The following is a 26,362-nucleotide window of genomic DNA, read 5'->3' as shown; positions in this document are numbered from 1 at the left end:
GGCTGCTGCCTTTTGAGCTCTAACCTTAGAGCCCCCAAACCGGATTCTTTTCACACAGCTCTAGTCCACTCTGCCCTCCCTCTGCTGGAATCAAAGTTGAGTGGATGCACACAAAATTTTGTGTGTTGGTCCTTTAAGAGGGTGCCTGCATTTCTAGTCGTCTCTGGCTGGCAGACAGTAATCCTTCTGGTTTTTTACATCCAATTTATCTTTCTCAGTTCTGGTGCTCTGGCCTGGGGAGCCCAACTTGGGGTTTAGACACCAAAGTTTTCAGGGGGAACCCCCTACAACTGAGATATCCCTCCAGAACTTCAGCTGCTGTCTGTGGGAGCCTGGCCAGCCCTCTCATGCCTCCACTCTTCCTTCCAGTTTCTATTCAGTCTCCACTTTATGTCCTTGGTTATAAGGCATCTCTCCAGCTAGTCTTGAGTTGATTATTCAGGATGGTTTGTCTATATTTTAGCTGTAATTCCAGTTTGGTCCTGGGAGATTTTCACTTAACCTGCCTCCATTTTGGAAAAACCCATTCTTCCCCCCCCCCCCCTTTTTTTTTTAAAATATATTTTATTGATTTTTTACAGAGAGGAAGAGAGAGGGATAGAGAGTTAGAAACATCGATGAGAGAGAAACATCGATCAGCTGCCTCTTGCACACCCCCTACTGGGGATGTGCCCGCAACCAAGGTACATGCCCTTGACCGGAATTGAACCTGGGACCCTTGAGTCCGCAGGCCGACGCTCTATCCACTGAGCCAAACCGGTTTCGGCCCATTCTCCCCTTTTTGAACCATAATGTCTGTAGCTATTATTCTATGCCTGTCACACTATAGCATGTTGGGAGAACATGACTTTTCTTTAGTTTCACAGGTCCACAGATGAGAAGAATTGTGCTCCAGGATGGATTATACCCACAGCCACATCTGCATCTGATTTAGATAATATGATTAGGGACTTTTGATTTGATGAAATGTATGAGATTTTTGGACTCACACTTGGTGCTGTAGTGGGATGAGACTTTTAAGGACCTTGGGAAGAAGTGAGTGTACTTTGCATATGGGACAGATGCAAATTTTTGAGGGCTAAGGAGAATAATGGCCCCCAAAGACTCCATGCCCTAATCTCTTTGAATATCATCTTACATGGCAAAAGGTATTTTGCAGATGTAATTAAGTTTACTAATCAGTTGACCTTAAGATAGAGAGATTATTCTGAATTATTCAGGTAGGCCCAATGTAATTACATGAGCTCTTAAAGGCAGAGAAGCTTCTCCGGCTAGTGACAGAGGAGGAAGACAGAACAAATCTGAGAAATTTGAAGCAGGAAGACTTGATGTGCTATTGCCAACTTTGAATATGGAGAGGCCCTCAGCCAAGGAATGTAGATGGCCATTAGAAGCTGAGAATGACTCTTGGCTGAGTCAGCAAATAAATGGGGATCTCAGTCCTACAGCCAAATGGAAGTGAATTCAGTACTAACCTAGATGAGTCTGGAAGTGAATTCTACACCAAAGGCTCCAGATGAGAAGCCAGGCTGGCCACAACTTTGACTTCAGCTTTGTGAGACCCTAAATAGGGAACCAATTGAATCAGCCTGGACTTCTGACCTACAGAGCTATGAGATAATAAATGGGTGTTGTTTTTAAGATGTTAAATTTGGCCCTGGCTGGGTAGCTCAATTGCTTAGAGCGTTGCCCCAATATACTAAGGTTGCGGGTCGATCCCAGGTCAGGGCACATATAAGAATCAACCAGTGAATGCATAAATAAGTGGAATAACAAATTGATTTTTTTCTCTCTCCCTTCATATCTCTCTCTAAAAATCAATTAAAAATTTTTTAAAGATGCAGCAATAGAAACCCAATACAGTAAGCTTTGAGCTGAGACTTGACTGAAGAGAAAGAGCATCATGGGAAAATTTAGGGCAATGGGCTCCAGCTCCATGGAAGGGCAAGTGCAAAGGCCACAGACTGGGGACAAATAAACAGAAGGCCAGCATGCTGAGTGGAAGTAGTAGATAAGAAATGAGGTCAGAGCTGGGGTAGGGACTGTAAGAAAGGCAGGCTGTAAGGGCAGGGATTTCTGTTGAGAGTGGGCTGTGTGTATGTACTAGTAATTGAGAATGAGTCTCCAAAATTCCCCAGTTGAATCCAGAATAACTGCCCCAACCTACAAGGCCTGCTGCTTTGCCCTACCTCTGCTTCAGCCCTGATCCTGGGACGTTCTCCTGTGAGGAAGTTCAGTTTATCTAGCCACTGGGATGGGGAGAGGATGATGACTCCAGTCCACAGTACAGACTGAGGGGTGATGCCAGCTATTGTGCCAGCAGCAGAGCCTATGGTTTCACACTCCCAAGATGCATTCACCACCTGGGACAGTTCTGGTAGAGAGCCAGGGAGGTAAAGGAAGGTGGAGCAGAAGAAAAGCGAGGGTCAGAAGTCAGACTATCTGAGCATTATCCAGATAACAAAACTGGACAAAGACATCACAAGAAACACTACAGGCTCTGGCTGGGTAGCTCAGTTGGCTAGAGCATTGCACCAGCCAGGGCACATACAAGAAGCAACTAATGAATGCATAAATAAGTGGAACAACCAATCGATGTTTCTCTCTCTCTTCCTTCCTCTCTCTCTCTCTAAAATCAATCAATAAAATAAAATAAAAACTATGGATCAATATTTCATATGAATATAGATATGAAAATCCTCAACAAAATTTTGTTTTCCTTAGCAAACCAAATCTAGCAATATATAAAATGATTGGCCCTGACCGGTTTGGCTCAGTGGATAGAGCCCTGAGGGGTTGGAGGTTCCATTCCGGTAAAGGGCATGTACCTTGGTTGCAGGCACATCCCTGGTGGGGGGTGTGCAGGAGGCAGCTGATCGATGTTTCTCTCTCATCGATGTTTCTAATTCTCTATCCCTCTCCCTTTCTCTCTGTAAAAAAAAATCAATAAAATATATATTAAAGCCAAAATCGGTTTGGCTCAGTGGATAGAGCGTTGGTCTGCAGACTGGAGGGTCCCGAGTTCGATTCCGGTCAAGGGCATGTACATTGGTTGCGGGCACATCCCTGGTGGGGGGTGTGCAGGAGGCAGCTGGTCGATGTTTCTCTCTCATCGATGTTTCTAGCTCTCTATCCCTCTCCCTATCTGTAAAAATATATATATTTTAAAAAAAAGATTGTACAGTATGACCAAGTAGGATTTATCTGAGGAATGCAAGGTTGGTTTAACATCCAAAATCAATGAATATAATACAGAATCTATAATAATAAAAGTGTAATATGCTAATTAGACAAGATGTGCTTCCGGACATCCTTCCAGACAAAGCCAGGGCTGAGAGGGAAGCCCGGGCCCCGGGTGCCAGAAGGAAGGTGGTGTCATCAGCCAGGGGAAGGAAGGCCTACTCTTGCATAAATTTTGTGCATCGGACCTCTAGTATTAATAGACTAAAGAACAAAAAATATGATTATCTCAATAGAAACAAAAAAATACATTTGACAAAAATCCAACACATAATAATAATTTTTAAAAGCTTAAGAAACTAGGAATAAAGGGGAATATCCTTCACTTGCTGATTATCAAAAAGCATATACAAAAATTCACTACTAACATCATACTTAAATGGTGAAAGACTGGATGTCTTGCCCCTGAGATTAGGATGTCTGCTCCTACCCTTCTATTTAATATTGTACTGAAAGTTCTAGCCTGGGCAATAAGCAAGGAAAAGAAATTAAAGGCATCCAGACAGAAAAGAAGCAAATTATCTCTATTTACCAATGACATGATCTGGTATATAGAAAACCCTTAGCAATACACACACACAAACTATTAGAGCTAATAAACTAGTTCAATAAGGTTGCAGAATACAAGAATAATGTACAAAAATCTATTGTATTTCTCATGACCAGCAAGGAACAATTCACAAATGATACAAAGAAAACAATTACATTTATAATAGCAACAAAAATAATAAAATAATTAGATATAAATTTAACAAAAGAACTGTAACATTTATACACTGAAAACTAGAACACACTGTTGAAACTAAACATCTAAATAAAAATTCAAATATCCCATGCTCCTGGGTCAGAATATTTAATATTATTACGATGGCAATACTCCAACTGATCTATAGATTCAATGCAATCCCTATCAAAATTCCAGCTATCTTCTTTTTCTTTTCTTTTTTGTTTCTTTTTTGCAAATATTGATAAGCTGATCCTAATATTCATATGGAAATGCCAGGGTTCCAGAAAAACAAAAATAATCTTGAAATAGAAGAACAAGTTGGAGGACTCGCAGGTCCTGATTTTAAAATGTACTACAAAGCTACAGCAAGCGAAACAGTGTGGTACTGGCAGAAATAAAGATATACAGGCATGTTCAGGGAATAAAATTGAGAGCTCAGAAATAAAACCTCATATTTACAGTTAGTTAATTTCCAAAAATGGTGTCAAGACAATTCAATGGACAAAGAAAAGCTTTTTCAACAATTGGTTCTGGGACAGTTGAATATCCACATATAAAAGAATGAAGTTGGACCTCCTACCTCACACCATACACAAAAATTAATTCAAAATGGATCAAAGACCTAAATCTAAGCACTCTTAGCTATAAAACATTTATAGTTTATCATTTTTAAACTTGTAAGTTTATAAGTGGGTTATAAACACCTATAAAACGCTTAGATGAAAACATAGGTATAAATCTTCATGACCGGGATTAGGAAATGATTTCTTAGATATGGCTGTCAAAGCACAAGCAACAAAAGAAAAAATAAATAAATTGGACATCAAAATGTAAAACTTTTGCGCTTCAAAGGACACCATCAAGAAAGTAAAAGGACAACCCACACAATGGGAGAGAACTTTTGCCAATCATAAGGAACTTATATCTAAAACTCTTAACACTCAATAGCAATAAGTCAAAGGACCCAATTAAAAAATGGGCAACGGCCCTTGCCGGTGTGGCTCCGTGGTTAGAGCGTCGGCCCAGGCACCGAAGGGCCACAGGTTCAATTCCTAGTCAAGAGCACGTACCTGGGTTGTGGGTTCACTCCCCACCCCTGGTTGGGACATGTGCAGGAGGCAACCAATCAATGTGTTTGATGTTTCTCTCTCTCTCCCCCCTCCCTTCCTCCCTTCCATTCTCTCTCTTTGAAAAATCAATGGAAAAAATATATCCTTAGGTGAGGATAAACAATAGCAACCAAAGAATATGGGCAAAGGACTTGAATAGACATTATCCAAAGGTGATATACAATAACCAATAAATACATGAAAAGATGTTCAACATCACTAGCCATTAGGGAAATGCAAATCAAAACAGAAATTCACATCCAGTAGAATGGCTATAATAAAAAAGACAGATAATAACACTGTTGATGAAGATGTGGGAAAATTCGAACATTCATACCCTGTTGGTGGGAATGTAAAAAGGTGCAGCCACTTTAGAAAATAGTCTGACAGTTCCTCAAATGGTTAAACAACAGTAACTGTATGACCCAGCAATTCCACTCCTAGATATATATATACCCAGAGAATTGAAAAATATGTCCACACAAAAACTTGTATGTGAATGTTCATGAGCAGCATTATTCACAATTGACAAAAATGGAAGCCCATTGCCAATCACTGATGATGGATACATAAAAGTGGTATATCCATAAAATGGAATATTATTTGACAATAAAAAGGAAAAACAATATGAATGAACCTTGAGAACATTATGCTAAGAAGCCAGTAACAAAAGACCAAATATTCCATGATCCCTACATGAAATGTCCACAATAGATGAGTCCATAGAGACAGATATAAGATTAGTGGTTGACTCAGGCTGAGGAATTGGGTGCGGGTGGGCGGGGGGGGGGGGGCGGGGGGGGGCGATCAATAGGCAGTAACAGCTAATGGGCATAAAGTTCCTTTTAGGGGGGTAAAAGTATTCTAAAATTAGATTGTGATGGTTGCATAACCCTGTGAAAGTACTAAAGACCATCGAATTATACACTTCAGATGGGTTAATTGTATGTATATGAATTACATCTTAATATAGCTGTTAATATTTTTTTAAGTCAGCTTGTTTAAGTCCTCAGGAAGCAGGCCTGGTTAAGGGATGCCTGGAGTGTCAGAGAAGGAGAACCAAGGGATCAGTGGGTTGTCTAGGCCCAGACCCACTTTTTTCTTCATTGTAGATAAATGCCCAAATATATGGTATCTTTGTTCCAATTTCTAAAAGATGCCTCCCCAACGCCCAAGATAAATCATCTTGCTCAAGGTCACAAATCAAGTCAGTAGTAACCAAAGTCCCCGTTCCAACCCCATTTAGTTTGTGTCTTTCTTGGACCCCATTCTTTCAGACTCTGGCCCCAGCCTGAACAGGCAGGTGACCTGGGGTCAGTGCTTGTCTTGCTTTGGGTATTGGGATGGGCAGTGAGTGCCCTTGGTCAAACTAGTACTCTCTTCCTGCAGTCATGACACCCTGGCCCCTGCTGTTGCCACATGCCCCCTTCTTATGCTATGAAGAACAGGAATAGCTGGTTTGGCTCAATGGATAGAGCATCGGCCTGTGGACTGAAGGGTCCCGAGTTCTATTCCAGTCAAGGGCACATGCCCAGTGTAGGGTGTGCAGGAGGCAGCTCATCAATGATTCTCTCTCATCATTGATGTTTCTCTCTGTCTCTTTTCTTCTCTGAAATCAATAAAAATATATATTGAGAGAGAGAGAGAGAGAGAGAGAGAGAGAGAGAGAGAGAGAGAGAACAGAAATGAGGGCCTCTTCCAAAGCTTGGGCATGGCAATGCTGTCTGTGCCCTGACATCAAGGGATTACCCACTACTTCTATTCCTGGTGCCACCCGGTATGCCAGTCCTAGGCTAGAGCCAGCTGCTGCAAAGTCCCTCATGACTGGCACATGGGCCTGGAGTTAGACTGCACACATTTCCTGAAGCTGCCAACTTGGTGGCTCCAAGTCTAGAAATGACAAAAGCATGGAAGAGGATCTGGTCCATTCTTTGTTTTGGCTTATAAATGGGGAAAGCCTTAGTGGCTGAAATTTATAGTCCAAAATCAGTTAAGTATCCTTCTAGAAATATTCTATAGAAACTTGAGCACTTATATGTAATTTGGCCCATACTAACCATGCTGCTTTGCATTTTTTTTTCATTTGACGTATTTTTTTATATTGTTAAAAAAACAGATTGATATCATTTTTTAAACAGCTGATCAATGTGTTCTACAGCGGCTAGCCTTAGTCCTTTGCTAATGGACATTTAAGGTGTTCCCAGTATCACAGATTCTGCTGTATTAAACATTATCCTCAATTTTGCCACTTAAGTGGGAAAAGAAATTTGAGGTGTAAATTCTTTAGGTGTATTTGCCGAGCCAAAGGGTATGTCCATTTAACTTTTTTATAAATATAATCAAATCATCTTCCCAACAGGCTGTACCAAGTTACACTAAATGTGAAGCCTCATTTTGATTTATTTTGGTCTTTGAAAAATTGCTTAGAAAGATGTGTAACCTTTCAGAGTACAGATATAACTGTAAAGCTATTTAACAGCCTATCTTTTCCCACCAATTTGAATAATCCTTTTTATCACAAACTGAATTCCCAGAAATAGTTAGGGCTGTTTCTGAACCCTCTCCCCCACTCCACTAATTTATTCTTGTGCCCATACTGTTTTTACTCCAGGGCTTTGGTGTTTGATTATCTAGTATGTAAACACATCACCTCCACTGTTTTTAAAGAATGTATTGCATAGGAACTTCGGATTTTCAAGTTCTGTTAAAAACCCTTTTTGGATAGCAATGAATTTAAGCATTAAGCTAGGGAGAATCCAACATCCTTTTTTTTTTTTAAATCCTCACCCAAGGATATCTTTCTATATATATATTATTTTTTTTATTTTTTGAGAGAGTGAAGAGAGAGGGAAAGACAGAAATATCAATGTGAGAGAAACACAGGGCCCGGGTCAGAAAGGACCCTGCAACCGAGGTATGTGCCCTTGACCAGCATTGAACCAGGGACCCTTTGGTCCACAGGCTGATGCTCTATCCACTGAGCCAAACTGGCTAAGGCCAACATCTTTTAATGTCTTCCCAAGTAGGTACATGGTATATGTCTTATATCCTTCCGGAGAGAGCATTTTCTTCATATAGGCTTTGCATGTTTCTTGTGAGGCTTCTTATTTTGTAGTTTGTGGGTATCGTAACTGTGAAGGGGACCTCTTTTTTTCAAGTATATCTTCCAATTTGTTACTGCAGTGTATAAGGAATATACTAACTTTGGGCCTCAGTTTATTCTCTGTAAAAAGGATAGAAGGAAAACTACTCAGTAAAAGGTTTCCATGGTTATATAAGTATGGGATAAACAAAGCTAAATAGATTTGTTGATTGCGGGACTTATGAATGACTTTAACACACTTTTAATCAAGAATCCCCAAGAAAGGCACAGGGAATTTCCTGTACTTATTTGACCATGAAACCCTTTGTCACAAGGCATTCTAAAACACTTTGAAAAAAACGCACCCAAAGACCCTTCTAGTTTCTAATCTGCCAATCTAGGAATCTGCAATGAACCTTGTCTAGTGCCCAAACTCCCTCCCGAACCCCCAACTAGAACACAGGAGTCAACCCAGTGTCAAAGTGAATGCTTTAATGTGTTACTCACAGAGCCATGTCTCTGAGCAGCAGGTGCCGCCTCCGCTGTCCCAGGTCTCTTGGTTGGGAAGGTAAGCTGGCTACCTGGGGGACAGGGATCTGGAGTCTAAGAGTAAGCCGGGGCACAGGGAGGTTCAGGAGGCACGCTATGGGGCTGAACTCCTGGGCGTTCAGAGGAAGGGCCATGGGCTCAGGCTGGCCCCTCTTCAGGCATTCCGAGCAAAGCCACAAGGGGCTCGAGAGGCGCGGGGGGCTCCATGGGCACAGGGTGGGTGCGTTCGTGCTTTCGTAGGTCGCTGGCACTCAGGAAGGCCTTGGGGCAGTGGGGGCAGGTGTAGGGGCGCACAGAGCTGTGCGTGCGGCTGTGTTTGCGCAGCCCAGCCCGGTCTGAAAAGCTCTTGCCACACTGGGTGCAGGGAAAGGGCCGGAGCTCTGGGTGTGAGCGCTCATGCCTTCGCAGCAAAGTCAGCGTGGAGAACGTCTCCTTGCACTCCCGGCACGCAAACTGCGGAGGCTTCTCGTCCACCTCCTCACCCCCCGCCTCGCCTGTCCCCCCCAAGGGACCAGGAGCCTCCCCGACCCCAGCATCTTGGCACTCCACGTGCTCCACCGTCATGCCCACCACTTGCCATTGGGTGGCCATCACGCCGCCTGATTCTGGGGGCAGCCCTAGCAGCCCCGCTGGAGGGTCCCCTAGCCCGGCACCTGCTGCGGGGGCCACGGAGCCCTCGCCCGCCACGCTGACCGGCAGTGCCAGGCCCACCACCAGCTCCTGCTGTGGGGGGGCCCCTGGGGCCTCGCTGCTTCGGTGCGTCCGCTCGTGCTTCCTCAGGCTTGAGGACACCACAAAGGACTTCCCGCAGGCGTTGCAGTGGAAGGGGCGCTCGCCCGAGTGCACACGGCTGTGCTTCGTGAGACTGGCCCTCTCGGCGAAGGCGCGCCCGCACTCTTCACAGCGGAAGGGCCGCTGGCCCGAGTGCACCAACGCGTGCCGCTTAAGGTCCCAGGAAGCTACGAACGTCTTGTCACACTGCAGGCACTTGAACGGCCGGTCGCCGGTGTGCACCCTCCGGTGCATGGCCAGGTCCGCCGGCTGCCGGAAGTCTTTGCCACACTTCTCGCAGCGGTAAGGCTTCACGCCCTCGTGCGCCCGTTGGTGGCGCCGAAAGCTTGAGGGGTCAGAGAACATGCGACCACAGCGGGGGCACAGGAAGGGCTTCTCGCCGGAGTGGGTGCGCTCGTGGCTCTGGTAGGAGCTGAGCTGAGTGAAGCCCTTGCCGCAGGCTGGGCAGCGGTAGGGCTTCTGTGCTGCGTGGATGCGCTGGTGGCACGTGAGCGAGGACGAACGGGAGAAGCTTTTCCCGCACTCTGAGCAGAGGAAGGGGCGCTCCCCCGTGTGGGACCTGTGGAGAGTGGGGACCGGCGTGAAGGCGGCAGCCCATCACCTGACCCGGCTGCCGTCTGCACGGTTAACTCAGGAGGCCCTAACATCCTGGGGACCTGGGCCCAATCCCCTAAGATCCAGAGCTGTACCCCAGAGTAAGAAACCTTCGGTTAACTCAGGAGGCCCTAACATCCTGGGGACCTGGGCCCAATCCCCTAAGATCCAGAGCTGTACCCCAGAGTAAGAAACCTTCAGTTTGCGTATCTAGATTCCAGAAAAGACCCCTCTGCACTCCACGGGCCTAGACTTACCAGGTCCCATTCACCGATCCTGTGCTCTACCAGACACCCAACTTCAAGCCCGGCCCCCTTCCTGATGTCCAGGAACCCAGGCCTATCAGACCCCACTTGCCTCCTCCAGAGCCCCATCCCAAATCAGTCTGCCCGCATGTCCGGTCCACCGACCAACCAACCAACCCAACCAACCCGGGAGCACTAGCTCCACCCAAGTGCTGCTTACCGCTGCCCTCCGCTGCCCACAGCGCCATCCCACTCACCTCCCCACCCGCTCATTCTGCTCCCTAAGACCCAAGCCCAGGCCACACTGGTCACAGCGCGGCCCCTGCTGTCCGCCACCCCACGCCTGCTCTTCCCAACCCCTTCAAGCGCCCTCACCGCTCGTGGTTGCGCAGGTCCTTGAGCTCGGCATAGGCCTTGCCGCAGCGCTCACAGCCGTAGGGCCGCAGGCCGGCGTGTGTGCGTCGGTGCTTGCGGAACACGGAAGGGTCCGCAAAGCTCTTGCCGCAGTCGGCGCAGGCGTAGGGCCGCTCGCCCGTGTGACCTCGCTGGTGGATCTTGAGCTTAGAGAGCGCGCCATAGGCTTTGGGGCAGTGCGTGCAGCGGAAGGGCAGCTCGCCGGCGTGCGAGGCCAGGTGCACGCGCAGGCACACGGGCTGCATGAAGCGGCGGCCACACTCGGGGCAAGGGAAGGGCTTTTCGCCCGTGTGGCTGCGCCCGTGACTGCGCAGCTCTGGGGCTGTTTTGTAGGCCTTGGGGCACAGTGGGCAGGCGTAAGGCCGGGGCTTAGCCGCTGCACCTGACACTTTGTCCCCGCTGGCATCCTCCGTTTTAGATTCCGTCTCTGGCTTCAGCTTCCCCTCTGCCACCTCCTCCGCGCCGTCTGCGGGCCCGTGTGTGGCAGCGTGGCGTGCTGCCCTGGGCGCATTCGGAAACGTCTTCGTGCAGGACAGGCACTTGTAGCGGCGGCCCGAACGCTTGTAGCCGGGGCCTGGGGACCGGGCCTCCACAGTCTCCACCTCCATGGCCTCGATGGGCAAAGCGCTGTGAGAGAAGCAAAGTTAGACAGAAGCCACATCCCTTTGCCGTTCTCCAAGGCCTCTCCCGTCACCAAAGCCCTCATGGCGCCTCAGTGGGAACCCCAACTTATCTGCACTTTCCACCCGGGGGGTGGGCCACATCCTTCCTTTCCAACATTCCTGGCTCTGACAGCGTGCGCAAGTTTCCTCTCTGGTCTGCTCACTGATGAAAGGAGTTGGACTGGGTGACTTCAGAAAGACTAAGGGAGGAGGCTGGGTTCATCAAAATGTCCGCCTGCACTTCATTCCCCAGCCCGAGTTTTTCCAGGCCCTGTGGCATTCCCAGAACACCCTGGTTCCATCCTTCTCACCATCCTCCTCCTTCAGCTCAGCATCCAAGGCCTGTGCCAGGAGGCAGAGTCCTATGCAAGGCTGCAGACATAGAGACTACCCAGATGTGGGTCTCCAAGTGCCCAGGGAAGGCAGAGGTGGGCCCAAGAGAGGGCAAAACCAGTGGGCTCAATGTGGTGATTGGCACCGTCTGTCTGGAAGCGATAGGCCCCAGCATATGCATTTTGTTTTTCCACTCTGGTTGGTTAGCTTTCAGAGGCAGCAACGGTCACACAGAATTCTGGCCTTGCACGGCTATAAGGGACTCCACCCCAGACAGGAATCCTGGCCCACCCCTGCTCTGGAATCACTGTGGGCTCCTGCTCCCCTAGCTCTGGTCATAGGAAGCTCAGTCACTCTCAAGGCAGCTTGAACCATTGCTAGCAGTTAGGAGCCTCTGAGCCATAACCGACGTATCTGATCTGGCCTCCTGGGACAGCCAATCTAGCCGAGGACCCTTCATTCTCAGTCTTCCTATCTGTGAACCAGAAACCAGATATCTGACGGTATCAGAGCCAGATGCCGTCCACACAGCTGTTCCTGTGGCTCAGGGCTGGAAGGAAACAGGATTAACAGCTGCATTAGCCCTAACACCAGCTCATCCTCCCTGGGGGATGAAGGGAGAGGATTACGGGCAGATCCACTTAAGGAGTGCTCAGCAACAGCTGCTGGGGGTGGCCTGGGTGGGGGTGAGTATCTGCAATAGAAAAGGGAGCCTGGTGTGCCCAGAAGCTAGGTTGGGAGGTAGGGGGCCTGAGTACTTTCTCATGCTCCTTTCTTTAAAAAAAAAAAAAAAATATTTCTTTATTGATTTCAGAGAGGAAGGGAGACGGGTAGAGAGATAGAAACATCAATGATGAGAGAGAATCATTGATCGGCTGCCTCCTGCACGCCCCCTATTGGGGATCGAGCCCACAACCTGGGCATGTGCCCTTGGCCAGAATCGAACCTGGGACCCTTCAGTCCACAGGCCGACGCTCTATCCACTGAGCCAAACCGGCTAGGGCTCTCATGCTCCTTTCTAAGCCTGTTTCCCTATCTGTACACCTCAGGGCTTGGTGGCTTCCAAGTTATGGTCCAGGGAGGACACTGGAGCCCCTGGAGTGAGTGGCAAGGGCTGCATCTTTAGAGTCAGCACCCTTCTGCCTGGTGGACCTGCCTCAGTCCCCCACCCCTATACACACAATCTAGTGTACACAGGCAGCCTGCGTCTTCTCCCTAAGGTACTACGTGCCACTCAAGAACTTTCCACGGCTTCCATCACACCATGCAAGTTCCCAGGTCCTTCCTGGCTGTCACAAATCCCATCAATCCTCCCTTTGAGCCCACTTCACCCAGGAAGCTCCTCCTGCATCTCCGCTTTGGTTTTTGGCCCCAATCCCACACAATGCTGTTCCACCATCACCTTGTTGTTGTTTTTGTTTTTTTGTTTTTTACTTTTCCCACTAAATTCTGAGGCTGGAAAGTGAGTTAAAGGGCTTGAGAACCAACTTTCCAGGGGATCTCTCCCTATCTCTGGATGAGGCACTCACTACCTCCTTTCCAGACCATCTCTGGACAGCCTGACGGATCAAGTTTCTCTTGAATAAAAAAACGATAGCTCACATTTACAAAGCACTTGCTAAATACTAGGCAGTAACCTAAGCTCTTTGCATGTATTAACTCACTTAAACTTCCTGTCCACACCATGAGAAAAGTACTGTTATTCCCTTTTCACAGATAAGAGAACTGAGGCCCAGAGAAACAATATGGCCTTGTGCTTCATAACTAGCCCATGGCCACACCTAGTCATTCGCAGCTGGAGTTGAATCTAGCTGTTTAACTTGCCTTGAGTTGCTGGGTCCTTACTCAGTTATCTGGGCCCTCACAGTCTTGTCTGCCACCTGGGCCCGCCCACAGGGACGGGACTCTGAGCTCAGGTTGCACCTTTGCCTTCTCTCATCCCTGAGACCAGAGCCAGAACCCTTTATGTCTGCTTCCCTCTCAGAGGGCTGGAGCCAGGGATTTTGAGCTCTGGGCCTCAGTCTTCCTGTCTGTGAACCAGAAACCAGAGAGCTGGATGGGTAAATCTCCCCTAAGGCACTTCCCAGGGGACAAGTTGGGGAGCACCAGGTTGGTCCCAGCAGGCGCCCAGCTCCATGAAGAGCAGAGGGCCAGGTAGGCCAGGCCCGTCTAAAATCATCTCCTCGCTTCACAGTTCAGTGGACTCTTCCCCTACCACTCCCTGCAGCGGTGTTTCCCCAAGTCAGGTCTGTGAACCCCTGTACGAGAATGCCCATCCAGGGAGTGCGGGCAGGACAGAAACCTTCACTATGAACACACTTTCTGGGTCACTCCAGTTAACACTCGGCATTTAAGAACCAAAGACACAACCTTAGGTCTTCACAAGCTTCTAGGAGAAAGGCGTTTTTACTTCACCTTGTTTCCAGATGTGCATATTAAGCCCCATAAGGGAAAAACTTGCACAAGAACACACAGCTAGGCAAGGAGCCCTGACTCAGACCCAAGTCTTCAGGTCTCTGGGCTGGGCTCTTTAGCTGTCTTCATTTCCTTAAGACTTATTAGCCAAATTTGTTCCCAGGACAAAGACCAATATCTTTTTCGTGGCCAGCGAGGCCTTGAACCATCTATCTCCTGCCTACCTCAACGTCCATTCCTCTTCCCTGTCTCACTAAGCTCCACCCACACAGGCTCCCTTTCTTTTCCTCAAAGAGCGAGATTCCTTCTGACTTCAGGGCCTTTGCACGCAGTACCCTCGGCCAGAACCACTATCCCCCAAGGATCTTTGGGTAGCTATCTCTTTGGTTTTATGTGGGTCTCAGGTCCCTGTCACTTTCTCAAAGAGGGCTTTCCAGACCACCTTTCTTAATGCTACCGGCGCCCCTGCTAATCACTCTCTGTCCTCCCCCCGCTTTAATTTCCTTTATGGTGCTCACACGGATAGCATTCCTTCTTGCAAGCTTAGCACCAGCCAGGTATCATGCTAAGAATTCTATGTGTACTACTCAAGCTGTCTCACAACTGCCCAGAAGTCCGTTACAGACTGGCTGTGTGCATGCCTGCAGGCCAGGAAGCGAGTCCCCACCAGGAACTGGCCAGCACCTTGATCTTGGACTTCCCAGCCTCCAGGATTGTGAGAAATAAACTTCTGTCGTTTAAGCCCCCCAGTCTGTTTTTTTTTTTTTTTTTGCTATGGTAGTCTGGATAGGCTAAGTTAAACAGTGTTGTTTCCCCCACATTACAGACAAGGATACTGAGGCACACAGAAATGAAGTAGTGAGAGTCATAGCCAGTATTCAAAGCTAGATGGTCTGCCTCCCAAACTTCTGCTCTCTGTCCCCTGATTACTACTTTGATAGCACTTACACATTTTATGGCTTAGTTGTTAATTCTGTCTCCAGCACAAGAATCTAGGCTAGCGATGAACAGGGAACCTTCCTTATTCTGTACCCACTGCACCTAGAACTGTGACTAGTGCCCCAAAACAAACGGAAAGAATCAACCTCTGAGACACAGTTCAGACCCAGGCCTATAGCCTCTGCCTTCCCCATCGCAGGCATGTGTGAGACTGGCCCTCAACAACTATTTATTAACTGAATGTCTGCTGTCCAAGCTCCCAAGGTCCAAATAGCATCACGCCTATTTCCCACACTGGCTTCACTGCTCTAGTGAGGAAGGCTTGTCTTTGCTTCACGACTGGCTTAGGAGAGGGATGAAGTCCTGCTGCCTGGACGGGAGTGCAGAGACGTAATTCCCAGAGAGTCTAGGCTAGGACCCTGGGAGCTGGGATGAGGTGAGAAAGGAGCCACTGTTTATAGTCTCTGCACCTCAGTCTCCCATGTCTAAACAAATAGTCCCCACAGGCCTCACACACTCGGTGAGACGGCAGACGTGTAAGTATGAACAGTGCGTGCAGAGGTGAAAATTAATTATCTCCTAGGCCTCCAATCTGGTCAGTTCACAACCTAACCCCAACCCACTTTTCCAGCCTCACCTCAGCGTGTTTCCCCCTCCCTACAGCAACCTAAGCTCCAGCCACAAGTCTCAAACTTCCCCGCCTGAATGCATCTCCACCTGCATTGCCCTCTGCCTCGGTTTGCCTTCTCTCAGGGGAAAACTCCTTTGCATCCTTCCAATCAATACCGGTTCCCCCAGTGCCCTCAGGAACAGGCAGTGGAAGTAGGGGCGCCCCGGCACTCCAGGCCCCCGTTTCCTCTGAGGTAGGTGGGAGTTTGAAGAGCGTTAGGGCCTACCAGACGCGCCGAGGAGCCGAGAGCTGCAGAAACGCTGCGCTTCTCGGCCCCTGCAACCGTCCGTGGGTCTGCGCCCCCGCCAGACAGCCGCGCAGGCCAGGGCCCTGAGCTGCCTCATCTCGGAAGGAGCCCTGGGAAACGTGGCCTTGGAGAATGTGCCAAGGGGTGACAAAGAATGAGAGAATGAACAAATGAATGGGACCGAGAGCCGGGGCTGGACAAAGACCTGCAAAATGGCGTTCTCTAGGACCGCGGGAGGGGTGGCCAGGACCTCGGCCAGGGAGGGGGCCGCAGGCGCCGCGGCTCTCGCTAGGCGGGCTGCGCGCCAGGGACAAAAGCCCGCAACGTGGCGGGCTCTAGGACCCCCGGGCCCGCACCGCGCAAGGCGGGCAGCCGCGCCGGCGGAGCCCGGGCGTCCGCAGCAGCCGGCCCGCGAGGACAGCCGGCCCGCGAGGCCAGCCGGCGGGTTCTAGGACCCGCTGGGCCCGGAGCGCGCCCGCGCCCTCCCGGGGCCGCACTCCTCCCGCCCCGCCCGCGCCAGGCCAACCCCATCCGCCCTCGGCACACACAGGGAAACAGGTCCGTTCGGATTTTGTCCGCGCTGGGGACGCCTGGGGGTCCCCGCGGCTTCCCGCCGGCGTTTCCTACCTGACGGACTTGGGCTGGCTCCGTGGCGTCAGCTACAGCTCCGCTCACCAACGGAGCCCCAGACTCTGCCTGGGAGGGGCCGGCGCTAGGACCCAGCGGGGGGGGGGGGCGGAGAGGCGGGACCGGCGGGCGGAAGTGGAAGGAAGCTTCACCGACGAGGAAGAAAGCGAAGTTTATCGAGGGTGGCAGAGGAATCAATCAGGGGGGTCTCTGTGGGTGCTAACGACAGGGGACGCCGGACAGGCTTACTGTGTACACCGGGATCCTGTTAGTGCAGGGCCAGATCACCAACAACTATACGCTGGGAGGACAGATAGGCCATGTTCAAGCTTGTAGTGCCTAAATCCTCATATTCCACAACATTTCCCTTTACAGCGAGGAGTACATAAAGCTCCCTCCATCTGTCTTGAGCTTTTCAGGGAGCCCCACGAAAAGTCACCAAAGTACTGAGGTTATGGCTGCAGAACCCTTTTTCCCTCATCTACGCTCAGCCGATAAGTACCAGACCCACGCTCGCGGCTCTTGCCGGAAGTGTGGCTAAGGTTATAGGAAACGACCGGCGCTTTGACCTGCGTGGGCGGGGTCTGAGTAGCATTTTAGCTGCTTCTTGCTTAGCACCGGAAGTGTGTCTGTGTAGACCGGGTGCTTGGAGGCGGGTCAGGAAGTGTCCTCCAGGAGGAGGTTTCGCGGGGAAGCTTTTGCGGCTAGAACACTTCCTGTTTCCTAGTAACAATAGGAAGTGTCCGCGGAGCTGGGGGTACTCCTGGCTCGTGTCAGCTGCGCCCTTTTTACTCTACCTCCTTCCTTCTCCCCCTTCTCCCTTCCCTCTTCCCCTCCCCTCCCACCCCTGGGATCCCTGGCGGAGTGTGCGTGTGTGGGAGCGCGAGAGCCCCCCACAGCCACCCCTTGGGGCGCACGGCTGCAGTTAGGGTGAGGGTCCCAGTGCGCAGGCGCGCTCCCGTTCGCGGTCCCCAACGGACGCACCCGCGGCGGGAACGAGAAGGGGCCACCCGTGTGAGGTAGGGGTCTTAAGAGGAAATCGGCCGAGAAGATCAGTGAGGCGAGAGGACTCGTCTGATCAGGAGATCAAACGATCAAGAAAGGGGATTCACTCTTGAGCGAAGGGGCTCCGAGAAGTGAGAGTTCGGGGAGCAGATTCAGTGAGGGGGTTTAGTCGGGGATAGTTGTACTGGGGTCCAATGGAAGTAAAGAATCCGTCGGAAAGCCAAGGTGATGTAGAAGGCACGGGGTCCTGCTATGGAGAGTGCAAGAGCTTTGGAAAGAAGGTTGCCTGAATCAGTGGGTTTGCTCGTGTGTATACCGGGACAACAGGCACTGCCGTGTGTTGTGGGGATTAAGTGACACAATGAATATTCTTTATTTAGCACAGTGTTCGGTATGTGGTAGTGCTCAATTAGCATGCATTGCTGTCATCAGTATTATGAGAGGAGGGAGAAGAAACACAGAAGGGCAGCAGCGAGGCTGTAGTGAGGAGGTGTCAGAAAGAAAGAAGGTAGAGAGGGTGAAGAACACCAGAAATGGGATGGAATTTCCCTGATGGGAGATCGTTTGGGTTCAGGGGAAGTAGGTGAAAGAAGTGGCCAAGAACGTCTTTTAGAAAGGAGACTCTGCGACCATGATAGGAATAGGGGACGTGGGGGAACAAGCCAGCCCCTTCTCTGAAGGCGGCCCTAACTGCATCTCTCAGGCCCTCATCTGTCAACTGGACAAAGACTGCTTTTTCAGTGCCTCTGGGCTACTCTGCTTAGCTGAGGGGTAAGGATTGGACATCTCTTATTCAGAGCCCTAGAAAAGGTTCAGGTTTCCTTTTAAGATGTAACAGGAGATACGTTGTTTGTTTCAGAATTATAGAGAGAAGGTTAGGGGCAGTAAGACTTTTTGGATTTGGTCTGAAGAACAGGTTAATAGGTCTCCGATCAGAAGTCAGTTAATCCCTCTAGACTTTCCTTACCTATACTTCTGGGGATGCGTTAGGCCCAGGGAAGCTCCCATATTTGGGGAGCTTGTGTACAGAGTTGCCTTAAGGGATGGTGCTTTCAGATTAGATCCAGTAGAAAGCAGGTCCCTCGGCATTGCTGCTTGGGGAACCTCTCTGTGACCTCTAGTAAACTTGCTGCTTATACAGCCAAGAGATAAAGTTAATTCAGGCCTTCCTTCTGACCACTGCCCTCTCTTCCTAGGCTTTGGGCACCACCAGAAGATGCCTCTGCCACCTGCCTGCTCTTCCTGAACCTCCAGGTTTCTGCCACACTGCCCCATGGAGGATGTGCCCACCTCACTCAGCTGCTGTGACTGTCAGCACCACTTTTCTAGTGTCCTGGAACTGTCAAAACACCGTGAACTGCTCCATCCAGCCTCCAACCAGGACAGTGAGGAGGGTGATAGCATCCCTCAGCCCTACCGCTGTCAGCAGTGTGGGCAGGGCTACCGCCACCCAGGAAGCTTGGTCAACCACCACTGTCCCCATGAAACTGGCCCTTTCCCCTGTACCACCTGTGGCAAGGACTTCATCAATCCCATGGCCCTCAAGAACCACATGAGGACTCATGCTCTTGAGGGAAGCCCCAAGGAAGCCACTCCACGCCTCCAGGGGGAGACAGTGTCTACTGACTCTTGGGGCCAGAGGTTTGGCCATGGGGAAAGCTGGGGGAATCAGAAAAAACATGCCGAAGAGACATCTGGCTGTGAATCTGGGCCTGACCCCAGGGCAGCTCTGGACACCTGGGAAGATCCACCCGTCAGACAAAGAGAAGACTGGGAAAGCCAGCCAAATCCTGAGGAGGGTGCAGAGGGCTGGGGATCCATTACCAACTCGGGCAGAGCCCCACTGCTCTCCACTCCAGCCAGCAGCCTCCTTAGCAACTTGGAACAGTATTTGGCTGAATCCGTGGTGAATTTCACAGGGGGTCAGGAGCCCACCCCGTCCTCTCCTGCTGAGGAGGAACGGCGGTACAAGTGTAGTCAATGCGGCAAGACTTATAAGCATGCAGGGAGCCTCACCAACCACCGCCAGAGCCATACCCTGGGCATCTACCCTTGTACCATTTGCTTTAAGGAGTTCTCTAACCTCATGGCTCTGAAGAACCACTCCCGACTCCATGCCCAGTATCGGCCTTACCAGTGTCCCCACTGCCCCCGTGCCTTTCGGCTCCCCCAAGAGCTGCTGGAACACCAGCAATCCCATGAGGGAGAAAGACAGAAGCAGCTGTGGGAAGAGAGAGGGATGCCCACCACCAATGGGCACACAGACGAGAGCAGCTGGGATCAGCTCCCTAGTACACCGATGCTGAATGGCTCTGGGGAACTCGGCGTCTCTGGGGAGCTGGAGGACAGTGGGCTGGAGGAGTACCGACCTTTCCGCTGTGGGGACTGTGGCCGTACTTACCGCCATGCTGGGAGCCTTATCAACCATCGCAAGAGCCACCAGACAGGTGTCTATCCTTGCTCCATCTGTTCCAAGCAGCTGTACAATGCAGCTGCTCTCAAAAACCATGTGCGGGCTCATCACAGGCCCCGGCAAGGAGCTGCAGAGGATGGGCAGCCATCCAAGCTGCCGCCTCCTTTGCCTCTGACGGAGACCACCCACAAAGAAAGAGAGGTTCCCACCACCACCCTGGACCACCGCCCCTATAAGTGCAATGAGTGTGGTCGGGCTTACCGCCACCGGGGGAGCTTAGTGAACCACCGCCACAGCCATCAGACAGGAGAGTACCAGTGCTCACTCTGTCCCCGCAAGTACCCCAACCTCATGGCCCTGCGCAACCACGTGCGGGTCCATTGCAAGTCTGCTCGCCGCAGCACAGGCCCAGGGGCTGAAGGTCCCCCCAGCCACCTCAAGGTGGAGTCTGACTCAGCGGGAGCAAACGCAGCCCCATGTACAGATGAAGAGACTGGGTGCAAACATGAAGAGGCGGCCACTGATGTCCCCCCAGCAGCAGATACGACAGCACCACAGATACGCAACATGTGTGGGACGCTCTTTGAAGATCCTGAGAGCCTTGAGCATCACAGCCGGACCCAGGGAGAAGGGGGGAATAGCAAGACAGAGGCCAGGGTGTCACCCCCTCGGGCATTTGCCTGCCGAGACTGTGGAAAGAGCTATCGCCACTCGGGCAGCCTTATCAACCACAGGCAGACCCACCAGACAGGGGACTTCAGCTGCGGGGCCTGCACCAAGCACTTCCACACCATGGCTGCCATGAAGAACCATTTACGACGCCACAGTCGGCGGCGGAGCAGGCGGCGCTGGAGGCGGACTGTCAGTGCTGGGGGTGGGGGAGAAGCCCAACTCCCTTCAGGTGGGAACTGGGCCCAGGAGTTGGTCGGAGACAATGAGGGCCTGGACTGTCCCCAGGGCCCTTCAGAGGAAAGTCCTAGTGGAGCCGAAAGCAACTTGGAAAGTGATGGGGGCTCTCTGCAGGCTCATGCCGAGAGAGACAAATGTGGGCCTGAAAGGGATGAGGCCTGTTCCCAGGGTGATAAAGAGAGCAGAGGTCCTGAGGAAGGACTAGGAAGGAAGGAGGCCTGCTTTCTTGACAACTTGGAAATGCCAGGTGCTGAGGAAAGCGACGGGACCCGCTTCTGTGATGGCCTCCCTGGGGTGGATGAAGACCAGAAACCAGCCCCTGGCCAGCCCAGCTCTTCCCACTCTGTGGAAGCTGTCCCTAGCTGGCAGGCTGAGGTCTCCCACACGTGTTCTGACTGTGGGCATTCGTTCCCCCATGCCACTGGCCTGCTGAGCCACAGGCCCTGCCACCCACCAGACATCTATCAGTGCTCCCTCTGCCCGAAGGAGTTTGACTCTCTGCCTGCCCTGCGCAGCCACTTCCAGAACCACAGGCCTGGGGAGGCAGCCCCAGCACAGCCTTTCCTCTGCTGCCTCTGTGGCATGATCTTCCCCGGGCGGGCTGGCTACAGGCTTCACCGGCGCCAGGCTCATGACTCCTCTGGCATGACCGAGGGCTCGGAGGAGGAGGAGGAGGAGGGGGAGGGGGAAGATGAAGCCGCAGCAGTGGCAGCCTCCACCCATAGTGCCCCACTGCAGCTCTCAGAAACAGAGCTGTTGAATCAGCTGCAGCGGGAGGTGGAGGCGTTGGATGGAGCCGGTTATGGGCACATCTGTGGCTGTTGTGGTCAAACCTATGATGACCTAGGGAGCCTGGAGCGTCACCACCAAAGTCAGAGTTCTGGGAACACGACAGACAAGGCTCCCAACCACTTGGGAGAGCCGGGTGATGCCTCGGAAACGGCTGCAGATGGCGTCTTGGAGGGCACAGTGACTTCTCTCCCTGCAGAAGGTGGAGACACAAAGTCTGGAGAGGGCGTGGGTGCCCCGGTTGCAGACAGCCTCTGCGTGCAGGGTGGGGAAAGTTCTCTGGAGGACCAGCCCCGCCCCTTCCGCTGCAATCAGTGTGGCAAAACCTATCGCCACGGGGGCAGCCTGGTGAACCATCGCAAGATCCACCAGACGGGAGACTACACCTGCCCTGTCTGCTCCCGCTGCTACCCCAACCTGGCTGCCTACCGCAATCACCTGCGGAACCATCCGCGCTGCAAAGGCTCTGAACCCCAGGTGGGGCCAGTCCCAGAGGCCGGAGGCAGCAGTGAGCCCCAGAATGTGGCAGAGGAGGGGCTGGGCCAGGCCGAAGTGGCGAAGCTCCAAGAGGAACTTAAAATAGAGCCCCCAGAGGAGGTGGCACGGGTGAAGGAAGAGACATGGAAGGAGACCACTGTGAAGGGGGAGGAGATGGGGCTGAGGTTGGAGACTGCGGAGAAGGGCTGCCAGACCGAGGCCAGCTCTGAGCGGCCCTTCAGCTGCGAGGTGTGTGGCCGGTCATACAAGCACGCCGGCAGCCTCATTAATCACCGGCAGAGCCACCAGACTGGCCACTTTGGCTGCCAGGCCTGCTCCAAAGGCTTCTCAAACCTCATGTCCCTCAAGAACCACCGGCGCATCCATGCAGATCCCCGGCGTTTCCGCTGCGGGGACTGTGGGAAGGCGTTCCGCCTGCGGAAACAGCTGGCTAACCACCAGCGGATCCACCTCGAGCGGGGTGGGGGTGGGGGCACCCGAAAACTGGCTCGAGAAGATTGGCCCTTCCGGTGTGGGCAGTGTGGGCGGAACTACCGCCATGCCGGCAGCCTCCTGAACCACCGGTGCAGCCCTGAGACAGGCCAGTACAGCTGCCCCACCTGTCCCAAGACCTACTCCAACCTCACGGCCTTGAAGGACCACCAGAAGCTACACTCGGAGAGCCGGCGGCGGCGAGCAGGGCGGTCCCGGCGGGCAGCTGTCCGCTGCGCCCTCTGCGGCCAGGGCTTCCCTGGCCGGGGTTCTCTGGAGCGGCACTTGCGAGAGCATGAGGAGGAGACCAAGAGTGGTCAGGGAGGTCCTGGTGGCACAGCGGGCAGCAAGGGGAACCTCGCTGATGACGAGGGACTAGAGGACAGATCTGGTGATCCTGAGTCAGTTCCCCAGCTGCAGTATGGAGCCCTGAGGCCAGGGGAGCAGAGTCATAGCCCCATCAGGTCAGCAGGTCCAGAGGCCACAGAGCCAGTCTCCTGGGGCATGGGGCAAATGGATGGATGGCAAGGCGACCGGGGACCGGTGAATCATGATGGAGATTGGGTTCCTCGGGGTCATGTACTGACCAAGCCAGAAGACGAGTCAGCAGACAGTGTCCCCATAAGTTCTTGCCACCTTGGCAACAGCCAGCCCAATGGACCTAGTCATGTGGATGGCTGGGACAATAGAGACAGCACCCCTCAGCTCCAACCAGAGAGCCACCCCTTTTCCTGCTGCCGTTGCGGTAAGACCTGCCAGTCGGAAGGCCCCTTGAACCACCACACCCATGAGGCAGACTGCCACTATTGCCGGCTCTGCTCCAAGGAGTTCTTGAATCCTGTGGCCACCGAGAGTCACAGCCACAACCACATATCTTCCCAGACCTTTGCCTGCCCCGACTGTGGCCAGACCTTTCAGTTCCAACATGAACTAGCCAGCCACCTGCAAACTCATGCCAAGGGCCTTAGTCAGGTCCCTCCCCTGATAGAGGAGGCCAGAGGCCCCAAAGCTGGAACTGTGGAGGGTGAGGTAGATCTCGCTGGTCAAGGGAAAGCCCAGAAGCCCCCAACAGATCCCCCCAGGGCCCCCGGAGAGAGTACGGAGAGAGCTAAAGCGGGGCAGGGAGTCAAGTCCGCAGTGGCTGGAGATGAGGATCGGCCCTTCCGCTGTGCCCAGTGTGGGCGATCGTACCGCCATGCTGGTAGCCTGTTGAACCACCAGAAGGCCCACACCACTGGACTCTATCCTTGCTCCCTCTGTCCCAAACTTCTACCCAACCTGCTTTCCCTTAAGAACCATGGCAGGACCCACACGGACCCCAAACGCCATCGCTGCAGCATCTGTGGCAAGGCCTTCCGGACAGCTGCCCGGCTGGAGGGCCATGGGCGGGTCCATGCACCCCAGGAGGGGCCCTTCACCTGCCCCCATTGTCCCCGCCATTTCCGCCGCCGCATCAGCTTTCTGCAGCACCAGCAGCAGCACCAGGAGGAACGGACAGTGGCCAACTCTGGTACGGGGATATAACGGGCAGAGGACTGAAGGATCCCAGGGGTGGGCATGCAGTGGAGGGCAAAATCTGGCCCCAAGGTAGTGGGGAAGCAAGGAGTGAGAGGAAAGGGTCCTATGGGTTCCAAGAGGTGACCGGACGCTTGGGTATGGAATGAGAAAACTAGTTTGAAGATGCTGCCCTTTGAGTGGCCTAGATCTGACCCCCTGGGTCAAGTAAATAGATAGCATGATGGGGTGGGATAAGGAGTGGGCGGGGCAGAGGCCGCTGCCTGGGCTCCTCTGCTGTGTCTGAGCCAAAGAGGAGGCTTTGTTTTGGGAGGGAAGGCAGCTGGGTACCATCTGGCTACTACATCTGGAAACCCTCCTGACCCAGCCAGTAATGGTTCCCAGAGGAAAAGATTTCCTAGGTTCAGCTCTTCCCTAGAGTAGGCAGGGAGTCAGGGATTGAGGAATGGGCTGAGGGAGGCACCCCCAGACTGGACTTTGTGGCTTCTGTGCTGACTTGGCCAATGAATGGCCCCAGCTCCCTGTCCCTATTCTCCTGCATCTGGTCTCTGCCCCCCTCTACTTTTCTTGGAAACTAGACCTTTGGCCCTTTCCTGTCAATACTGCCTCACGTCTCTTCTCTTTATTCAACCCTTTTCTCTGTCTGCTGTGTATGTCCTTTTCAGGATCCAACCAAACCACCCTTTCTACCTGCACACCCCCTACTGCCAGCACACCTTTAACTGGAGGGCTGAGTCACCGGTGATGGTTTCTTTGAAGCCAGGCCCAGCTGTAGCAACAACAGTCATTAGCCCCTATCACCCTTCTCTATCGGGGAATCTCCACGGAGTCACCTCCACCCAGCCAAGCTGGAAGATGAGACTGGGACAGCCTGCCTATTCCCTCAGCAAGCGCTGGGCTCGCTCGCTTCACCTCCTCTAGAGATCTCCCAGAACCCATTCCATTTAGTGGCCACCAAGGATGGGTGTCCTGGCATGGCGGGCCCTTGACCAGAAATTGTCAGGGAAGGAGGGGATGGTGGCCAAGGTTCCCCTAAGAGAGCTGATGAGATGGCGTTCAAGATAAGAGATTTCTTGTAACCTTAAGGGAATGAGTGAGGAGCCAGTTAGCCAAGTCTGGGAAACTCGTTGGAAGTCTCAGGGCTCTAGGGCTCTCATACAGGTTCCTTGGGCCATGGGCAGGGCTGGGGAGGGGAGTACCAGCTGTATGGAGTGCGCCCCTCAGTAACTTCTCTCTCCCCAGGAGCCTCAGAGGCACCAGCAGCGGGCCTGTCATTGCCCCCTCCACCCACCCCCACGACCCCACTTCTGGACCCTTCACCCCAGTGGCCTGCAGATCTCAGCTTCTCCCTCTGAACTTCAATTCTCCAAAGATCAATACAGGGCAAGAGTGCAGGTTGCAGGGCAAGGTTTGACCTCCATGTTCTACTCAGGAGTAGTTTGGGCATCCCCATCTCTTCTCCTCTCCCCTCGCAAAGAAGACCCAGATCTGGCTTCTTTCCCGAGCAGGGGGTGAGGTGTTCCTCATGTCCCTGTCCTTGAAGGGCCGCCTTCCCCAGCCTTTGTCACCATGCAGTTCATTGTGATCGTCCTACAAGACACCTGGTGCCCGGGTCTGCCGGGATGCCGGGCCACCTCACCAACCAGATTCCAACTCCGGGGAGGCAGATTCAGAGAGAGCCAGGGATAGGAATGTTGCCTGTGGAGGGGGGAGGGGGGGCTTTTGCTACAATTTGTAACTTATTTTCTAAAGTCTATTTTGTAACAATTTATTTAAGTTTAAAAAAAGGAAAATTGCACCACCATCCCCCCTTCCCCCCAAAAAAGAAAATTTTCCAAGTATGTGGCTGGTGTGATTCTATGTGAGGGGATGAAGAATAGGGAAAACCGGGACGCCTGCGTCGGAGAGCAGAGCTGAGAGTGGGGAGCATCTACAGGTGACATCTCCCTGTCCTGCAGGGGGGAGGGCAGACGGGGCAGCTGCCAATCCAGGCAGGCTCCTTCCCAGAGCCCACTGGGCTTTTGGGCCTGCCCAGCGCCTGGAGTTGTGTGTGGGCGGGGGATGGAGAGGGGCAGAGGCAGTGATGTGTCTGCAGCATCCCAGAGCCACCTGTCAAC

At 52.3% G+C, this 26,362-nt stretch overlaps 2 protein-coding genes across 7 annotated transcripts; one reads left to right on the top strand and one right to left on the bottom strand.

The window, feature by feature from the left end:
- Window positions 1–3,894: 3,894 nt before the first annotated feature.
- On the bottom strand, window positions 3,895–17,130 carry ZNF668 (zinc finger protein 668). Of its 4 annotated transcripts, none has more exons than XM_079790179.1 (3): window positions 16,646–17,130; window positions 10,714–11,614; window positions 3,895–10,058 (listed from the first exon to the last, which is right to left on the bottom strand). In XM_079790179.1, exons 2-3 carry the CDS (start codon window positions 11,358–11,360, stop codon window positions 8,846–8,848), a joined length of 1,860 nt encoding a protein of 619 aa, XP_079646305.1. In that variant the 5' UTR covers window positions 11,361–11,614; window positions 16,646–17,130; the 3' UTR covers window positions 3,895–8,845. The 4 variants fall into 4 exon arrangements, with proteins under 4 accessions (XP_079646305.1, XP_079646303.1, XP_079646304.1 ...); XM_079790177.1 differs by having other exon boundaries at window positions 10,714–11,379; XM_079790178.1 differs by having other exon boundaries at window positions 10,714–11,577; window positions 16,646–16,704.
- ZNF646 (zinc finger protein 646) lies at window positions 16,430–25,627 on the top strand. 3 transcript variants are annotated; one of them, XM_079790120.1, is made up of 3 exons: window positions 16,430–16,576; window positions 18,847–24,240; window positions 25,488–25,627. In XM_079790120.1, exons 2-3 carry the CDS (start codon window positions 18,924–18,926, stop codon window positions 25,598–25,600), a joined length of 5,430 nt encoding a protein of 1,809 aa, XP_079646246.1. In that variant the 5' UTR covers window positions 16,430–16,576; window positions 18,847–18,923; the 3' UTR covers window positions 25,601–25,627. The 3 variants fall into 3 exon arrangements, with proteins under 3 accessions (XP_079646246.1, XP_079646245.1, XP_079646247.1); XM_079790119.1 differs by lacking the exon at window positions 16,430–16,576 and adding an exon at window positions 17,269–17,664; XM_079790121.1 differs by lacking the exon at window positions 16,430–16,576 and adding an exon at window positions 17,677–18,421.
- Window positions 25,628–26,362: the final 735 nt, after the last annotated feature.

The sequence above is a fragment of the Cnephaeus nilssonii genome (assembly GCF_951640355.1).
Source record: "Cnephaeus nilssonii genome assembly, chromosome: 2".
Classification (NCBI taxonomy): Eukaryota; Metazoa; Chordata; class Mammalia; order Chiroptera; family Vespertilionidae; genus Cnephaeus; species Cnephaeus nilssonii.
The sequence above is the reverse complement of the archived record's forward strand: the minus strand, read 5'-3'. Positions and strand labels throughout refer to the sequence as shown.